General features: G+C 41.7%; 1 protein-coding gene across 1 annotated transcript in view; it reads left to right on the top strand.

Annotated features, from left to right (window-relative positions):
* Window positions 1-16,054, top strand: part of stag1a (STAG1 cohesin complex component a) — a 233,123-nt gene extending 217,069 nt beyond the window's left edge. Inside the window, exons 25-34 of the mRNA XM_078563607.1 lie at window positions 89-228; window positions 982-1,083; window positions 1,178-1,326; window positions 2,028-2,156; window positions 2,677-2,882; window positions 7,159-7,333; window positions 7,540-7,650; window positions 8,271-8,391; window positions 12,655-12,735; window positions 13,877-16,054. Coding sequence (XP_078419733.1) covers window positions 89-228; window positions 982-1,083; window positions 1,178-1,326; window positions 2,028-2,156; window positions 2,677-2,882; window positions 7,159-7,333; window positions 7,540-7,650; window positions 8,271-8,391; window positions 12,655-12,735; window positions 13,877-13,900 — 1,238 coding nt within the window. The 3' untranslated portion in view covers window positions 13,901-16,054. The remainder of the gene's footprint in view (window positions 1-88; window positions 229-981; window positions 1,084-1,177; window positions 1,327-2,027; window positions 2,157-2,676; window positions 2,883-7,158; window positions 7,334-7,539; window positions 7,651-8,270; window positions 8,392-12,654; window positions 12,736-13,876) is intronic.
* The last annotated feature ends 797 nt before the right edge of the window (window positions 16,055-16,851 follow it).

Below are 16,851 nucleotides of genomic sequence, written 5' to 3'. Positions count from 1 at the left end.
TGTAGTAGATGGCTCCTTCTCTTCTAGTATGAGGCTGCCATTTTAATATAATGTAAATTGTAATTATATTTTTCTTTCTCATGCACAGAAGGAGATGAGGAGGATGAAGCCAATAAGATTGAGGCCCTCCATAAAAGAAGAAATCTCCTGGCAGGCTTTTGCAAACTTATAATTTATGATGTTGTGGATATGAATGCTGCTGCAGACATTTTCAAGCACTATATGAAGGTAATTTTAGAGAATAGAAAATTGTTTTTTTCCCAAAGTGCATTGTAGATCAAATGAATTTAACTTACTGGTAATTTTCTTTTTAGCTTCACTGCATGCAAAACTGTGAAGAATATGCTTCTTTACCCCCTTTTATTTCTTGTAGGCATTCATTTTTCCTTGGGTATGGTTCCGAGGCAATGGATGTTTTCCTATGCCTTGTCCAAACACCATTTTTCTTGTGCGATTCTAAGCAATGAATGTCGGCAGAACCTTCGACTGTAATGGCGTTACAGTCATTCCTGATCCTGACCTAACTTCTCATCGCCTATGTGCATGTCCTAGCAGAACTCGTTGGATAGCAGTCAGGAACATGAACCCTGAGTCTTTCCCCTCAAGCTCAAGAGAATTGCAGCCAGTTGTCACACTGCTTGAGATCAACTAACTCAACACAAATCAAGAATAGAACTTGTGACCACTTAGTCCATATGGTTAAGTTTCTTACTGGACTGTGCCTTTACCAAGTAAACTACCGGGGAGCCACTGATTTTTTTCTTTTTAAGGCTAACTTGTATAACTTATACTGTGCATGTTGAATTAACAGTCAGCTCCACTAGATAATGCAATATTAGTCTATGTGCTGCTGGTGAGAAGTAAGTTTTGTGTCTATTGAAATTTTGAAAATTATATATATCCTAGAAAAGAAATAATAGTAAAAGGACTATATCCAAGAAGGCAGCATGTTGTCATGTTTTATGTCACTTTTTAAAACAGTATTACAATGACTACGGTGACATCATAAAGGAGACGTTGAGTAAAACCAGACAAATCGACAAAATTCAATGTGCCAAGACACTTATTCTCAGTTTACAGCAGGTGAGAAATTTTTGATGTTCAACTACAAACAGCAACTTATTTTTAAGCAAAATTGAGTTAAGTGAAATGCTAACTTCCACTTATTTTGTTTTAGCTCTTCAATGAGCTTGTACAAGAGCAAGGTCCTAATCTTGACAGGTCATCAGCCCATGTCAGTGGTATTAAAGAGCTTGCTCGTCGGTTTGCCCTCACTTTTGGTCTGGATCAGATCAAGACAAGAGAAGCTGTTGCTACCTTACACAAGTGAGTAGCAGCACAATATTATAAGTTATGCAATATCAAGATCATACTTCACAAAAGCACTGCCAGATGGTGATATTTCCATTGCTATTTGTAGCAGGTTTAGTGTTATGTCTGATAATCTGAAATCTGCACTCCTTCGTTCTGATTTGCCAAGTGATGAAAACAGTCTTGCACTGTATTATCATTTTAGAATCTTTCATAATTCTGAACATCTTCATTAGATTCCCCCCTGTAAGCCCGTTTTTGAGTCTTCATTCACAACCATAACTTCTCATTCCTAGTATAATTCTGGTGAACTTCCCTGTTCAGGTTACATGCTGTGATATCTTTCTTATAATGGGGTATATGATACACAACCATGACATAAGTATTGTGAAAATTCAACATCACTTCCTTTTTATATTCACTTCCCCTGTATATAAAATCCAGAATGTCACTTGACTTTTTTAATGTTCTTTTCTACCTGGACTGTCACATTTAAAAATCTGTCAACCTGCACTCCTAAAACACTCCTCTCCACTCTGTTAAGAATTTCACATTTAGGGTGTAGTTTCTTTGAACGTTTTTCCCTGAAATGTACTCTGTATATTTTGCAAACTGGGCATTTGGTGGCGAGCAGAAATGTCCTTGAACAGTTTGTCATATATTGATGATTTGCTTGAATTATGAGACCTGACTTTAGTATTTATCAATTACTACAGGGATGGTATAGAATTTGCTTTTAAATATCCAAACCCAAATGGACCAGAGTACCCTCCACCAAATCTTGCCTTCCTTGAGATTCTTGGTGAATTCTCATCTAAACTTCTGCGACAGGACAAAAAAACTGTGTAAGTAAAATATTGATAAATACATTTCTAAATTAGTTCCATAAATAACTTGAATTTAGTCCTTGTTTTTGTCGTCTTTTTTTAAATTGCATTTTTTAAGAATAAAAATGTTTAAGAAACCAAGATACCACAAGTGCATTATTACAAATAAAATTATTACTTTTTTTTTCTCTAAATTGTACAGGGGATTACATATTCTTAGCTATTCTGTAGTATTCATATTTAAAATGTAAACATGGAACAGCAGCATTGACGTCCCAGGTACAAAGGAAATGATTTGAACAGATGGGAGGAATGGTTGACCAGTAGGCTTGTGACTAGTCCAGAATCTATGTGGAGATCAGAGAGTCCAGAGTTTATTGAATGGAATAGACCAGGGTCTTCATAAAGAACAAATTAAAAGAAAATGTATTCTCAGTGTGCCTCTGTGTGTCCATGTGTAATATTGTCAGAAATAGTATTTTACCTGTGTTGTCCTTTTTTAATTGTGTGCTCAGTTATTATATTGTGTTTTCTTTAGTCATGCATACCTGGAGAAATTCATGTCAGAGCAGATGATGGAGCGAAGAGAGGATATCTGGCTGCCCCTGATCTCCTATCGCAACTCGTTGCTTACTGGTGGGGAGGATGATAGGATGTCGGTGATCAGTGGAGGCAGCAGTAGTAAAGCTTCCTCAATACGCAGTAAGAAAGGGCGTCCACCACTTAACAAGAGGCGGACAGAAGGCAAGTAACAAAACTGTTTAGCATTGGGACTCTTAGTCCAATTATTGAGGAAATTCACTTAATTGTATTCTACGATTATTTCTTTATTCTAATCTCTGCTTAGCTGAGAAAGTAGCTTTACAATGCTGCCTTTGCCTACATCACAATGCTTTTTAATCCGTGTATATAGCGCACTGTTGATGGGCCAAGCTCCAATACTCCCATTAGGGCTACCTATGAGCAAAAAATTGACAAATGCTAAACAAGACTATTTGTGTATATTTTGTAAACACGTTTTCCAATTTTGGCTTTGTATTTGGACTTTCCCTGAACTGTTGTGTGGCATCATTGTGAATCATATCTGTTCTTAAAAATTATTTAGAGCAGTATTTTTAAACTATGATATGTAGATTGCAGAGTCATGTCTCACAAATTTAATACTATTTTGAGGAATTATCAGTACATTGACATAAGAAACCAATTGGTGCTGTGTAAAATGGGTTTTCAGAAGGTGTTAAATAAGATGCTGCACAAGAATATCGTTAAGATGGCCCAGTTCTAAAGGGAATATGGTAACATGGGTAAGAAATTGGCTGAAAGACAAAAAAAAAAGTAACTAGTTAATGGATTTTTTTTTTAGACTTTTGAAGGATAGAAACAGTGCTGCCTATCAAGAGTCATTGCTGCACACACATTATCTGGACTTGAGTATAGAAGGCACAATATCAAAATTAACAGATGATCCAAAAAAGACACAGCATGATTAAAGAGGACAATGCAACTTCAGAGGACGTGTTTGTAGTTTGAGTTGAAAAAAATGTTAATGCCTGCAAATATGAGGCTATACACCTTTGAAGGTGGAGAATGAGAGATCATAAACTAAATGGTAAAACATTAAAAGGGATAGAGGAGCAGAGACACTTTGGATACACGAATCTTTAAAAATGGGAAGCAAGTTTGATCAACATGTAGAAAAAACATGAGATCCTGGATTTTCTAAATAATGATACAAAAACAAAAAGATAATGCTAAACCTAAAGAAATCATTGGTCAGGTCATTGTTGGAATATTGTATCTAGTTTTATTTACCTTACTTTAGGGATTTCGGACTTTTGCCTCTGCCAATAATTCTTGCCGTAATTTGGATTTGGAAATTCAGCTGTGTAGGGCACATCTTTAGCCCCACTAAATAAATAAAGGTGCAACATCTTTATAAAAACAAAAAATGCTGGAAACACTCAGGAGGTCTGGTAGCATATGTGGAGAGAGAGAAGCAGTTATGTTTGACTAAAACGTAACTCTGTTTCTCTCTCCACAGATGTTGCTAGGCCTGCTGAGTACTTAGAGCACTTGCTGTTTTTACTTAATGACTAAGGGCTATTTTTGTAGGCAAATAAAGTACAGAAAAGATCTGACATTTAACTTAAAACAAGCAAAAGCCCCCCATTCATGGTTATACTTTACTCTGTCCCTTAAGTGGAGACTTTATTCAGTAGGAACCAGTCCAAAACTATTTTCAGCTGCCGATGGCTTGTTTCCATTTTCATTTTCCAGCTGGATAACTACTGATCCCTGAACTGACTTTCACAGAGGGGGTTACGTTGGAAATTTCCTCCTCCTAGCCAAAACTATGTTCTCTCTCTTGAGTCTCCCTGCTTCCCCCTCCCCTCCTCTCCTCCCCTCCCTCTCTCATCCCTCTCTCCTCCTCCGCTCATCTCACCCCTTCCCCTCCTTCACCACCCCTCACCTCTCCCCCTCCCTCTCTTACTCACCTCCCCTCTCTCTCCCCCCACCTCCCCTGTCTCTCCCCCCACCTCCCCTGTCTCTCTCACCCACCTCCCCTGTCTCTCTCTCCCATCTCCCTCCCCCCCCTCCCCTGTGTCTCTCCTCCCTCCCCTGTGTCTCTTCCCCCCTCCGCTGTGTCTCCCCCACCTCCCCTGTGTCTCTCCCCCCTCCCCTGTGTCTCTCCCCCCCTCCCCTGTGTCTCTCCCCCCCCCTCCCCTGTGTCTCTCCCCCCCCTCCCCTGTGTCTCTCCCCCCCCTCCCCTGTGTCTCTCCCCCCCTCCCCTGTGTCTCTCCCCCCTCCCCTGTCTCTCTCTCCCCCCTCCCCTGTCTCTCTCTCTCCCCCCTCCCCTGTCTCTCTCTCTCTCTCCCCCCTCTCCTGTCTCTCTCTCTCCCCCCTCCCCTGTCTCTCTTCTCCCCCCCCCCTCCCCTGTCTCTCTTCTCTCCCCCCCCCCTCCCCTGTCTCTCTCCCCCCCTCCCCTGTCTCTCTCCCCCCCACCTCCCCTGTCTCTCTCCCCCCCACCCCTCCCCTGTCTCTCTCCCCCCCACCCCTCCCCTGTCTCTCTCCCCCCCCTCCCCTGTCTCTCTCCCCCCCCTCCCCTGTCTCTCTCCCCCCCCTCCCCTGTCTCTCTTCCCCCCCTCCCCTGTCTCTCTTCCCCCCCTCCCCTGTCTCTCTCCCCCCCCTCCACTGTCTCTCTCCCCCGCCTCCCCTGTCTCTCTCCACCCCCCTCCCCTGTCTCTCTCCCTCCCTCCCCCCCCCCTGTCTCTTGCTCCCCCCTCCCCTGTCTCTCGCTCCCCCCTCCCCTGTCTCTCGCTCCCCCCTCCCCTGTCTCTCGCTCCCCCCTCCCCTGTCTCTCGCTCCCCCCTCCCCTGTCTCTCGCTCCCCCCTCCCCTGTCTCTCGCTCCCCCCTCCCCTGTCTCTCGCTCCCCCCTCCCCTGTCTCTCGCTCCCCCCTCCCCTGACTCTCGCTCCCCCCTCCCCTGACTCTCGCTCCCCCCTCCCCTGTCTCTCGCTCCCCCCTCCCCTGTCTCTCTCCCCCCCCTCCCCTGTCTCTCTCCCCCCACTCCCCTGTCTCTCTCCCCCCCCTCCCCTGTCTCTCTCCCCCCCCTCCCCTGTCTCTCTCTCCCCCCCTCCCCTGTCTCTCTCCCCCCCCCCCCCGTCTCTCTCTCCCCCCTCCCCTGTCTCTCCCCACCTTCCCCTCCCTACAACCCTTCGTCTCCCCCTCCCCTGACTCTCCGTCCCGCCCCTGCCTCTCCCTCTCCTTCCGTCCTCCCACCCCCCTGCCTCTTCCCCTCCACTCCCTCTCCCCCATCTTTTCCCCATCCTCCTTCCTCTCAGCCCCCGCTTTCCCTTTCCCTCTGCCCCACCGCCCCACCTTCTGACCCCCTTCTGACCACCCTCTTCCCCCTTCAACTTCCCCTTCTGCCCACCCTGCACCCACTGGCCACCACATCTGTCCCCTCCGTGCCCGCTCTCTACCCTGCCTGCCCTCCTCCCCATGCGCTCTCTGTCTCGCTCTCGTACCCTCGCTTGCTCTGTCTCTCTCTCTTCCTCTCTCGCTCTTGCCCTGTCTCTCATACTCGCGCTCTCTCGAGCTCTCTCGCACTGTCAGATTACTGCAGACCGAATTTGTCTGTGCAGTTCAGTGATATCTTAGGAAAATCTGCACCCTGATCCTACGATAGCTTGTTATGGAATATTTTCTCCTAAAGCCCATCCCACATGGTAGTGTGTCTCACATTGTCCTTCTAGCCAGGTGGAAATGCTAATTAACTATCTTCTCAGCCACCAATTCCATTTCATCTCAAAAAATTAAATAGACAGTTTAAATGGTTACATTTATAAAGCCTGACATTCCAAATACCAGCTGTGAGACTTGGGGACTAAATGTGTATCCACTGTCAGCGCAGCTGCTCTTTTGGTCATTGTTTACAGATCGGAACATCTTGCACCTTCTTCCCAATAAATCAATCTGGGCCTCACTGCCCCCATCAAGACAGGCTTGTTGTCAAACAGGATTCAGAGCAGGTCACATGACCCCCTTCACTCCATTTCAACTTAAACCGACAATTCTAAAACATAACAAACTTAAACTTCGTATTTATAACCGAGGACATGATCAAATTCAACTCTGATTTCACCAACCCCCCACCTCCGCCTTTCTGCATTTGCATGGTTGGATTGCCTCTGTTAGCTCACTTAGAGAGGGCCTTGGGCTGAAGTATTAAAGGGCACCTGTGGAACTCTACACCAACCTTAGGAGAAAATTAACAATGCCAACACAGCACCTCTAATACCTTTTCTTCAGAATGATGTTTTTAGAGATATTCGACTTCAATAAAAATCCTTCAGTCATTCCATACTCAAAGATTTGTTCCCATGGCGCGGTGTTGAATTTTCACTCCAAGTTGGTCTCCACAGTATTAATTCAGAAGTGGACCATTCAAAAACAGATTACAGGAGAAACCATAATGTTATTTCTTTATGGCAATATGTTCTTCTGCTTGGTTTTGTAGAAGAGAATGTGGACAATTCATGGATGAACAGGAATGACACTGTTCAGACTCCAGGAGTCCTGCATCCTCCACAGTTGACTTCCACAGTTATGCGGGAAAATCCTCGACAACCAGCAGAACACAACATAGAAGATCAGGAATCTGAACGGGGCTCTGAATCTGATTTTGTTCAGCAGTAAGTGAGCTTTACTTATGACCAAATTGGTCATTCATTAGCAGCAGTGAACACCCAAGGGGAAAGTACAATGCTGAGTGGACCAGCTTGACTTCCTTGTTTTTCGATCCATCTAAATGGCTTGAGAGATTCTCCTTCTGTATAGAATCTTACCAATTTGGAATAAAATGTCATTTTTTTTTAAACTGAAGCACTTTTCTGTTTAGCCCTCAAATGCAAATGCCTTGGTTGGGTCAGCACAAGCTGGAGGAGGCACACCGAAAAGACAGAGTGGCCATGAACTACATGAAAGCGAGAGGTGGTGTAAGGCAATCAGTGTAAGTTCATAGACTGTTTATTAATGAAATTTGGTTGCCATGTTGAGGTACTGTGATTGATGCCAAAGGTGATGCCACGATGCCAGATGAATTCTGGTCGTATCTGACATTAATTGATGTATTTTTCTTACATTTGAACTGGTGAAGTTATTTTTAATGAAATTCTGGTTTGAAGTAAGATCGGGTTAATCCCTTTCTGTTGCAGCTTGAAGGTGCATGCAACAGTATTATTGTAATTCCAGCTATAGACTAAAGCAAATATTGAGATAAGGAATGCAGTACCAGAAGTCACAAGGGTTCAGGACCTGAGGCTGCCTGTTACTTCAAAACAGGCATTTGTGGGATAAGTGCAAGGAATGATGTTTAATTACCCCTACAAAAATCCTTTATAGAGTTATTTACAATCAGTTGCAAGGCTCATAGAATCATATGTATGTATTCCGGTCCTTTCATAGAATAGGGGCACTAAGATGATACCAAGCTTTGGATTTTTGCTGGAAGTAACCCTTTTTTAAAAGAAACCTAGCGCTATTCTCATTGAATCTAAAAGGGAATGGTTGGATATAGCCTGCCACTCTAGCTTCTTAATTCAGGTATTTAATCTTGCCCTGCCTCTACAGCCGCAGCCACAGTTTAATGGAGGATGATGCTGAACCAATATTTGAAGATGTAATGATGTCATCGAGGGGTCAGTTGGAGGATATGAATGAAGAATTTGAAGACACTATGGTTATTGATCTGGTCAGTGGTCATTTATATATTAAAAATGTGCATGCATCTAATATCAGGCAATATTCTTTTGGGAATAGTCCATTTGAAAATTTTATTGAGGAACCCAAGAAACCCATAAGTCACCTTGTGAGGAGTATCTTATAGTTTGCTTTTAATGCAAGTGAAAGAGATGTCATATCACAGAATCACTGTTTTGACTTCTTTGTTACTGAGCTTTTTGTTTGCACAGCATCTATATTGACTGCTTATAAATATAACTATATATGTTAAATGCCAAATTATAAAAGCATTAATTGATTTATTCTTTAAAAGTGATTCCGTGTCTTAATTTTTATGATCAGCTAAGTAGGAATTTCAGCTTGCACCAGTGCGAAGTTCAACTCAAAGATTCATTAGAATTAGAGACTTTGAGAGATTTATATTTAATTAATGATGCACTATCACACTGAGTTCACTGAAATGTATTGGTAACCAGGGAAATATAACTGGCAGTTCACTGGGGTGGCCAAAAATGATTTCAAAACTATTTCATTGAATATATGGTGGATTGTTGCATCAATATGCTTGTCAGTCTTGGAGATGAAAATATGTTTTTGTTATAAGAAAGCCATACATGGCATTGGAACTATGATTTGTCCTGCTTCATAATTAATTGTAGCTCTGAAGCTTGCGCATTGCCCAAATTTTATTCTATTTTAATGCATCAAGATCGATTAGTATTATTTTATTAAACCGCAAAGTGGAATCAGCTGAATAGCTGCCATGCCAGAAAATTTTCCTGTTGCTTTCTACGGAGGAGGTGATGACGTAGTGGTATTGTCGTTGGATAATGAAACCATTATCGATTATTGTAAAAACCCATCTGGTTCACTAATGTCCTTTAGGGAAAGAAATCTGCCGTCCTCATCTGGTCTGGCTTACATGTGACTCCAGACCCACAGCAATGTGGTTGACTCTTAAAAATGTCCTCTGAAATGGCCTAGCAAACCACTCAGTTGTATCGAACCGCTACAAAGTCACAAAAAAGGAATTGACTTAGGCACCAGAAACAACAATGGTAATCTCAGCCCTGTTGATTCTGCTAATATCTGGGGGCTAGTGCCAATATTGGGAGAGCTGTCTCAGATTAGTCAAGCAACAGCCTGACATAGTCATCCTCACGGAATCATACCTTACAGATAATGTCCCTGACACCACCATCACCACCCTTGGGTATGTACTGTCCCACCAGCTTGACAGGCCCAGCAGAGTTGGTGGCACAGTGGTATACAGTTGGGAGGGAGTTGCCCTGGGAGTCCTCAACATTGACTCCAGACCCTAGGAAGCTTCATGGCATCAGGTCAAACATGGGCAAGGAAACCTCCTGCTGATTACCACGTACCACCCTCCCTGAGCTGCTGAATCAGTGCTCCTTCATGTTGAACACCACTTGGAGGAAGCACTGAGGGTGGCAACGGCATAGAATGTCTGGGTGGGGTACTTCAATGTCCATCACCAAGAGTGCTCAGTCATACCACTACTGACCGAGCTGGCCGAGTCCTAATTGACATAGCTGCTAGACTGAGTCTGCGGCAGGTGGTGAGGGAACCAACAAGAGGGAAAAACACATTTGATCTGATCCTCACCAACCTGCCTACCGAAGATGCATCTATCCATGACAGTATCAGTAGGAGTGACCACCACACATTCATTGTGGAGACAAAGTGCTGCCTTCACATTGAGAATTGTGTTGTGTTGTGTGGCACTACCACCGTGCTAAATGGAATAGATTTTGAACAGATCTAGCAACTCAAGACTGGGCATCCATGAGGCACTGTGGGCCATCATCAGCTGCACCAGAATTGTATACAACCACAATCTGTAACCTCATGACCTGGCATATCCACTCTGCTATTACCATCAAGCCAAGGGATCAACCCTGGTTCAATAAGGAGTGCAGGAGGGCATGCCAGGAGCAGCACCAGGCATACCAAAAAATGAGGTGTCAACCTGGTGAAGCTATAACACAGGACTACTTGCTTGCCAACCAGCATAAGCAGCAAGTGATAGACACAGCTAAGCGATCACACAACCAACAGATCAGGTCTAAGCTCTGCAATCCTGCCACATCCAGTCGTGAATGGTGGTGGACAGTTAAACAACTCACTGGAGGAGGAGGCTCCACAGATATCCCCATCCTCAATGATGGAGGAACCCAGCACATCAGTGCAAAAGATAAGGCTGAAGCATTTGCTACAATCTTCAGCCAGAAGTCCCGAGTGGATGATCCATCTCGGCCTCCTCTGGAGGTCCCCAGCATCACAGATGCCAGTCTTCAGCCAATTCGATTCACTCCTCGTGATATCAAGAAACGGTTGAAGGCTATGGGCCCTGACAATATTCTGGCAATAGTACTGAAGACTTGTGCTCCAGAACTTGCTGTGCCCCTAGCCAAGCTGTTCCAGTACAGCTACAACACTGACATCTACCCGGTTATGTGGAAAATTGCCCAGGTATGTCCTTGACACAAAAAGCAGGGTAGATTCAACCCGGCCACTTACTGCCCCATCAGTCTACTCTCCATCATCAGTAAAGTAATGGAAGGGGTCATCAACAGTGCTATCAAGCAGCACTTGTTTAGCAATAACCTTCTCACTAACGCCCAATTTGGGTTCCGCCAGGGCCACTCAGCTCCTGACCTCATTACAGCCCTGGTTCAAACATGGACATAAGAACTGAACTCTCGAGGTGAGGTGAGAGTGACTGCCATTGACATCAAGGCTGCATTTGACCGAAAGTGGCACCAAGGAGCCCTAGCAAAATTGGAGTCAATGGGAATCGGGGAAACTCACCGCTGGTTGGAGTCATACCTATGACAAAAGACGATAGTTGTAGTTGTTGGAGGTCAGTCATCTCAGTTCCAGGATATCTCCGCAGGGTAGTGTCCTCGGCTCAACCGTCTTCAGCTGCTTCACCAATGACCTTCCTTCCATCATAAAGTCAGAAGCGGGAATATTTGCTGATGATTATACAATGTTCAGCGCCATTCATGACTCAGATACTGAAGCAGTCCATGTCCAAATGCAGCAAGACCTGGACAGTATCCAGGCTTGAGCTGACAAGTGGCAAGTAACATTCGTGCCACACAAGTGTCAGGCAATGCCATCTCCAACAAGAGAGAATCCAACCATCGCCCCTTGATATTCAATGGCCTTACCATCACTGAATTCCCCACTATCAACATCCTGGAGAGTTACCATTGATCATAAGCTGAACTGGACTAGCCATATAAATACTGTGACTACATAAGCAGATCAGAGGCTAGGAATCGTATGACAAGTAACCCACCTCCTGACTCCCCAAAGCCTGTCCACCATCTATACGACACAAGTCAGGAGTGTGATGGAATATTCCCTACTTGCCTGGATGAGTCCAGCTCCCACAACACTCAAGAAGCTTGACACCATCCAGGACAAAGCAGCCTGCTTGATTGGCACCCCGTCCCCAAACATTTACTCCCTCCACCACTGACGCACAGTAGCAGCAGTGTGTACCATCGACAAGATGCAAAACAGGAATTCACCAAGGCTCCTTCGACAGCATCTTCCAAACCCATGACCACTACCATGTAGAAGGACAAGGGCAGCAGATAAATGGAAACACCACCACCTGGAAGTTCCCCTCCAAGTCACTCACCATCCTGACTTGGAAATATATCATCGTTCCTTCACTGTCGCTGGGTCAAAATCCTGGAACTCCCTAACAGCACTGTGGGTGCACCTGCACCGCATGGACTGGAGCAGTTCAAGAAGGCAGCTCACCACCACCTTCTCGAGGGCAATTAGGGATGGACAATAAATGCTGGCCCAGCCAGCAAAGCCCACATTCCGTGAATGAATTTTTAAAAAAAATTTATGTGGATGACCTTATCGATAGAAATAAGTTTGTTATCTGTGAAGGTGGCAAAACCAAACAGTGGATCCTGCGCTCAGCAAAATCTAATGTTCTAATTTATTTCTAATCAAACTCTAATTATTTTGATTTATAGGATATAGTAATCATCAGTTAATTGTTCCTAGTGGTCAAAAGTGCCTGTAAGCCTCAGGATCAGAGTTTGCCATTACACTTCCCAAATGTGCTCAGTTTATATTCTCTCGTTACAACTGAAGTGATTTGCCTCTACTTGTGTTTACATTTTTGATTTGGAAGCGACATCTTGTCTGTGCTCATAGATTTTGACAGCAGAATGTTTCAACAGTGGTTACAATAATTATGTGAACTTTTTTTTTACAGCCTCCATCACGAAACAGACGTGAACGTGCTGAACTCAGACCAGATTTTTTCGACTCCACTGCCATAATGGAAGATGATTCGGTGTGTATCAAGGAATACTTCAGTCTATGATACATCCCCTAATAACCATGATAAATTAAGCTTTTAAGTATTCATGCCCATGTAGCTGTCAAAATATTGATAACCACCACAAAAAACCTGAATATATAATACAATTGGAAAAGGTTAAAGATCTCAGGATTTTTTTATTCACTCTGCTTCTCAACTAGAACAAAAATTTCATTTTTTCCAAATTTGGTGGTGAAATGCAACTGCCATCCTCATAGAATTAATATTTACAGCTGCAGTTATCTAACGGTGCATCAGTGAAGAGAGAGGCTTTTTTTGTAATATTTTCCTTTAACATTTCCTGTTGTAATGTTAATATATTAATGTGAATGATGAACTGTTTTCTTGACTAATACTGTACATCATTTAAGTGTATATTGTAAAAATCCTAGGGAACATGGCTCTGTGAATCTGGACTTTGTGGCCCTTCCCCCTCCTCTTCCCTGGGTTTGGAAATGCCACAACTTCACCTTCCCATAGCCAAGCATCTTGGAATCATTATGTTTTGTATATTTTATTTAAGTATGATATAAATCATAATTCCTCCCTCGCGTGTCTATTACAAGTTGATTTTGATACCACTTATGTAAATCATTGACACAGTTAATTTTGTGTTCACTGTGTACTTTTTTAAAAGTAGAAATCTTAAAATTTCCCATCCTTATTTATTCTTCTGGTAGTCTATTCTGTAAAAAAAACTTCTATGCACTCTTAAATGTACTTTTTCAAATGTGGAGCTTCTTTCTTATATAAACTTTAAACACCTTTATATACTGCTCTGTTGTGTATCGTGAAGATTTCTAAATGTGGAGCTATTATAGTGGATCAAATTTAAATTTCTAACCTGTTTAATTTATATGCTCAAGATTAACACTAACCAGAATTGGGGGTGCAGTTAGTTATCCTGCTCAGAATGTTTATCATCCATTCTGTATTAAATGTTGTAATTTATACCAATGCATTTGTAAATTCAGTTTTTGTATTACCACATATTTGTACATGGATTATTACATCAAATGTTTTGAATTGATATATTTGAAAATGTTTTGTGCTGCTTAGATTTATTTCCTCCCACCAGTCTGAAGATGGATTTTTTTATTTTTTTTCCCTTTAGGGCTTTGGGATGCCTATGTTCTGAGACACTGCTGGAAGTTTTATATTTTTAAGAACTCCATCGTCTAAAGAGAATCCAAGATCTAAATACTGTGACAGCAACTTTTAAACTAAATTTTACATACTCAAGATCTGATTTATTTTTTATCAAAGGATAAACTTGATGAAGATTTGATTATGATAAATGGGGAAGCCTGAAGGAGGAAGCACTATAATGGTCTGTTACTGAAACAGATTTTCTTATGGACCGAAAAACGTGGCATCTTCATGGGAAGAATTACCCCCTCCCCCAAAATTGATCTGGCGCACGGACTGTAGCACTACTGAGAAGTGCTACAGTAGGATTTTTTAAAAATATATATATCAACCAAGAGTAAATTGTATTAAAATCATGAAGGCATATTTAAAAAGATAGGGTGGCACATACAGCAGATGACACCAAAAGTACAGATGAGTTCCCTGAGTTTTTGTAATTTTTTTCTGCTGTACAGTTTAATATAAAGAACTTTTGAGATCAGCAGTTTATGTTATGTTTTTTAATTCAAGCTTATAAATTTTTCAGAAGGCAGCGATGCTGAAAAACTAGGTTAGGTGCAAAGCGATTTTCTCACACTGGAGTTTGGTTTCTTTGTGGTACGCATTTATTTTATTGAGGGGTGGGGTGGGTAACTGGAAATCAATTGCAAAAACTTATATACAGTACATGTATAAATGGGTAGTAGGTTCTGCGGGGGCTTTTTAGAAATGTGAAATATTGCTGCCGCAAATCACAGGTAACAGAGTAATCCAGAGATTTCTTTTCTTTTTATTACTAAGGTCTTATTCGTATGTCTACAGCAAGCTACTTCCTTTCATAATAAAAGCTGCCTTATTTACTGTGAAGACTACTCATTAGCTGCTTTAAGTTTGACTTCAGCAAGAGAGTTGAGATGTACACTTTTATCATTAGTCCTGTGCATTTTGCTTTTAGTTTTAATGCTCAGAACTCACCAGGTGAAATTTAGAAGCTTGGGATAGCTTCCTAAAATTCAGTTGGTTGAGAGGTGTTTGTTATTAGATGACATTTCACAATACAGTACATTTTAATAAAACCAGGTTGTATAAATCAATGCTGTACACTCCCAAAAGTCTAAAAATTAGGTCAAGAGCACATTTCATAGTTAAATTTTGGTGTGCAGTTGCCCTCGATTCCAGATTTACTCTATACAGTAGTAAGCAATGCCCACTTTTGACTTTCTCAATTGTTTAAATGTACTTTTACAGATAATGTTAATTTTATACAAAACAGAGTTCAGTAATTGACTAAATGGAGGATTAGCCCAATGTGCTAGAATGTGTGTTCCATCTGTCTTGCTTCTGATTAGTTACCTGCAGTATTGAAATGTTCTTTTAATGCCATTTTTCCATCTAGTCATATTTTTAAGGTAATGTCAGAAACAAATTAATTTTGTAAACAACAATTTTAACATTTTAACCATCTTAATTTAACTGTTCAGTGGACAGTTTCCAATGTAGAAATTGACAATTTGCCACCTGAAATTTCACAGAACAAAAGCTAATCAAAAAATATGTGAAATTGTTCGCACAAAATATTTGAAAGCTACTGTAGTAAATGGAAAGAATATTGCATTATAAGTTTTAACTTTTGCTCACATTTTGAAAGTAGTTATAACTTTAGACTTTAAATTTTAAGGTCATACGAATCATTTACTAATCTACCAGTAACTAACTTAGCTGAACAGAAAATCTGATTTTAAAGGTCTTGACTTTTTGGTATTGCTATTAAGCAGTTGTGAAAATATGCGATATTGGTTAGTTTTGTACAGTTTTCAGGCTAAATTGTCAATGATCTGAAAATAGTTCTGTGGATTGAGTGGCGCGATGATAGGTACTGCATGGTTAGAATCATCTCTGCATCAACTTACGCTGTGCAGTCAACTATTTAAATCTGACTCCTTCGGCAGTATTGTAGCAGAATGTGAAACGATGGTTTCATGTCTGGATACCTCCACGCTGGGCTTGAAATTGAGTTTGAAGTTAATAAGTTTTATATTTTGAGTGTTACCTTGATTGGTTTTACTAGTAATACTGTAAATTGTACATTTTCAGTATAAAATTTCTTTTTGTACATTTTAAAGCTGATGCTTCACCTTTCCTTTAATAAACTGTTTGAAAATAATTGGTTGCAAAGGTTCTGTGTTCTTTAAAATTGAAATTTCTTTATATAGATTGATTCCTGCCTTTAAACTGAACAATTGATTCTCCGTTTTGAACCCAGAGTTAAAAAAGTCCTATTTTTTTTGAGTACAATATAAGTAGGTCTCACAGTTTTATAATGGTGGCTAGGAAAGTATTGCACAAGAATATCCATGTTTTTAAGAAAAATGTCTGAGCCTTAGCACAACTGTTAAGTAGTTTTCATTGCACAAATATAAGGAGGACAAGTGAATCTATGGTTAGAAATGACTTCTGTTTACATTGCTGCACCAATGCCTCTGGAGCCCCCAAGCATCTATACATGGTCCCCTCCTATTTCTCAACCACATGTTGCCCCTCAGCAACTTCATCCTTAATCACAATGTTAGGTTCCACATGTACATTGATGACACTCAACTCTACCTTACCATCACTTTTGTCGACTCCTCCACTGCCTTTAATTTGTCACATATTTTTGACATCCAGTTCAGGATGAGCAGCAATTTACACTAGCTAAATATTGGGAAATAGGAAGCCTTTGTCTCATCGCCACAAACTCTGTTCCCTAGCTGTTGACTCCATCCTTCACCCGGGCAACTGCCTGAGGCTGAACAGACCATTCAGAACCAAGTTTCTGACCACATATTTATTCTGTCATCAAGAAGCCCTATTTCCACTTCTCTAACATCACTCGATTGAGCCCCTGCCCCTGCTCAGCTACTGCTGAAACCCTCATCCATGCCTAGGACACTAACCTGAGAAGCTCTTGCAACTAAGTAC

This window comes from Cetorhinus maximus, chromosome 19 (assembly GCF_964194155.1).
Source record: "Cetorhinus maximus chromosome 19, sCetMax3.hap1.1, whole genome shotgun sequence".
In the NCBI taxonomy this organism is placed as follows: domain Eukaryota; kingdom Metazoa; phylum Chordata; class Chondrichthyes; order Lamniformes; family Cetorhinidae; genus Cetorhinus; species Cetorhinus maximus.
Note: the sequence above shows the minus strand (reverse complement) of the source record. Positions and strands in the feature narration are given on the sequence as shown.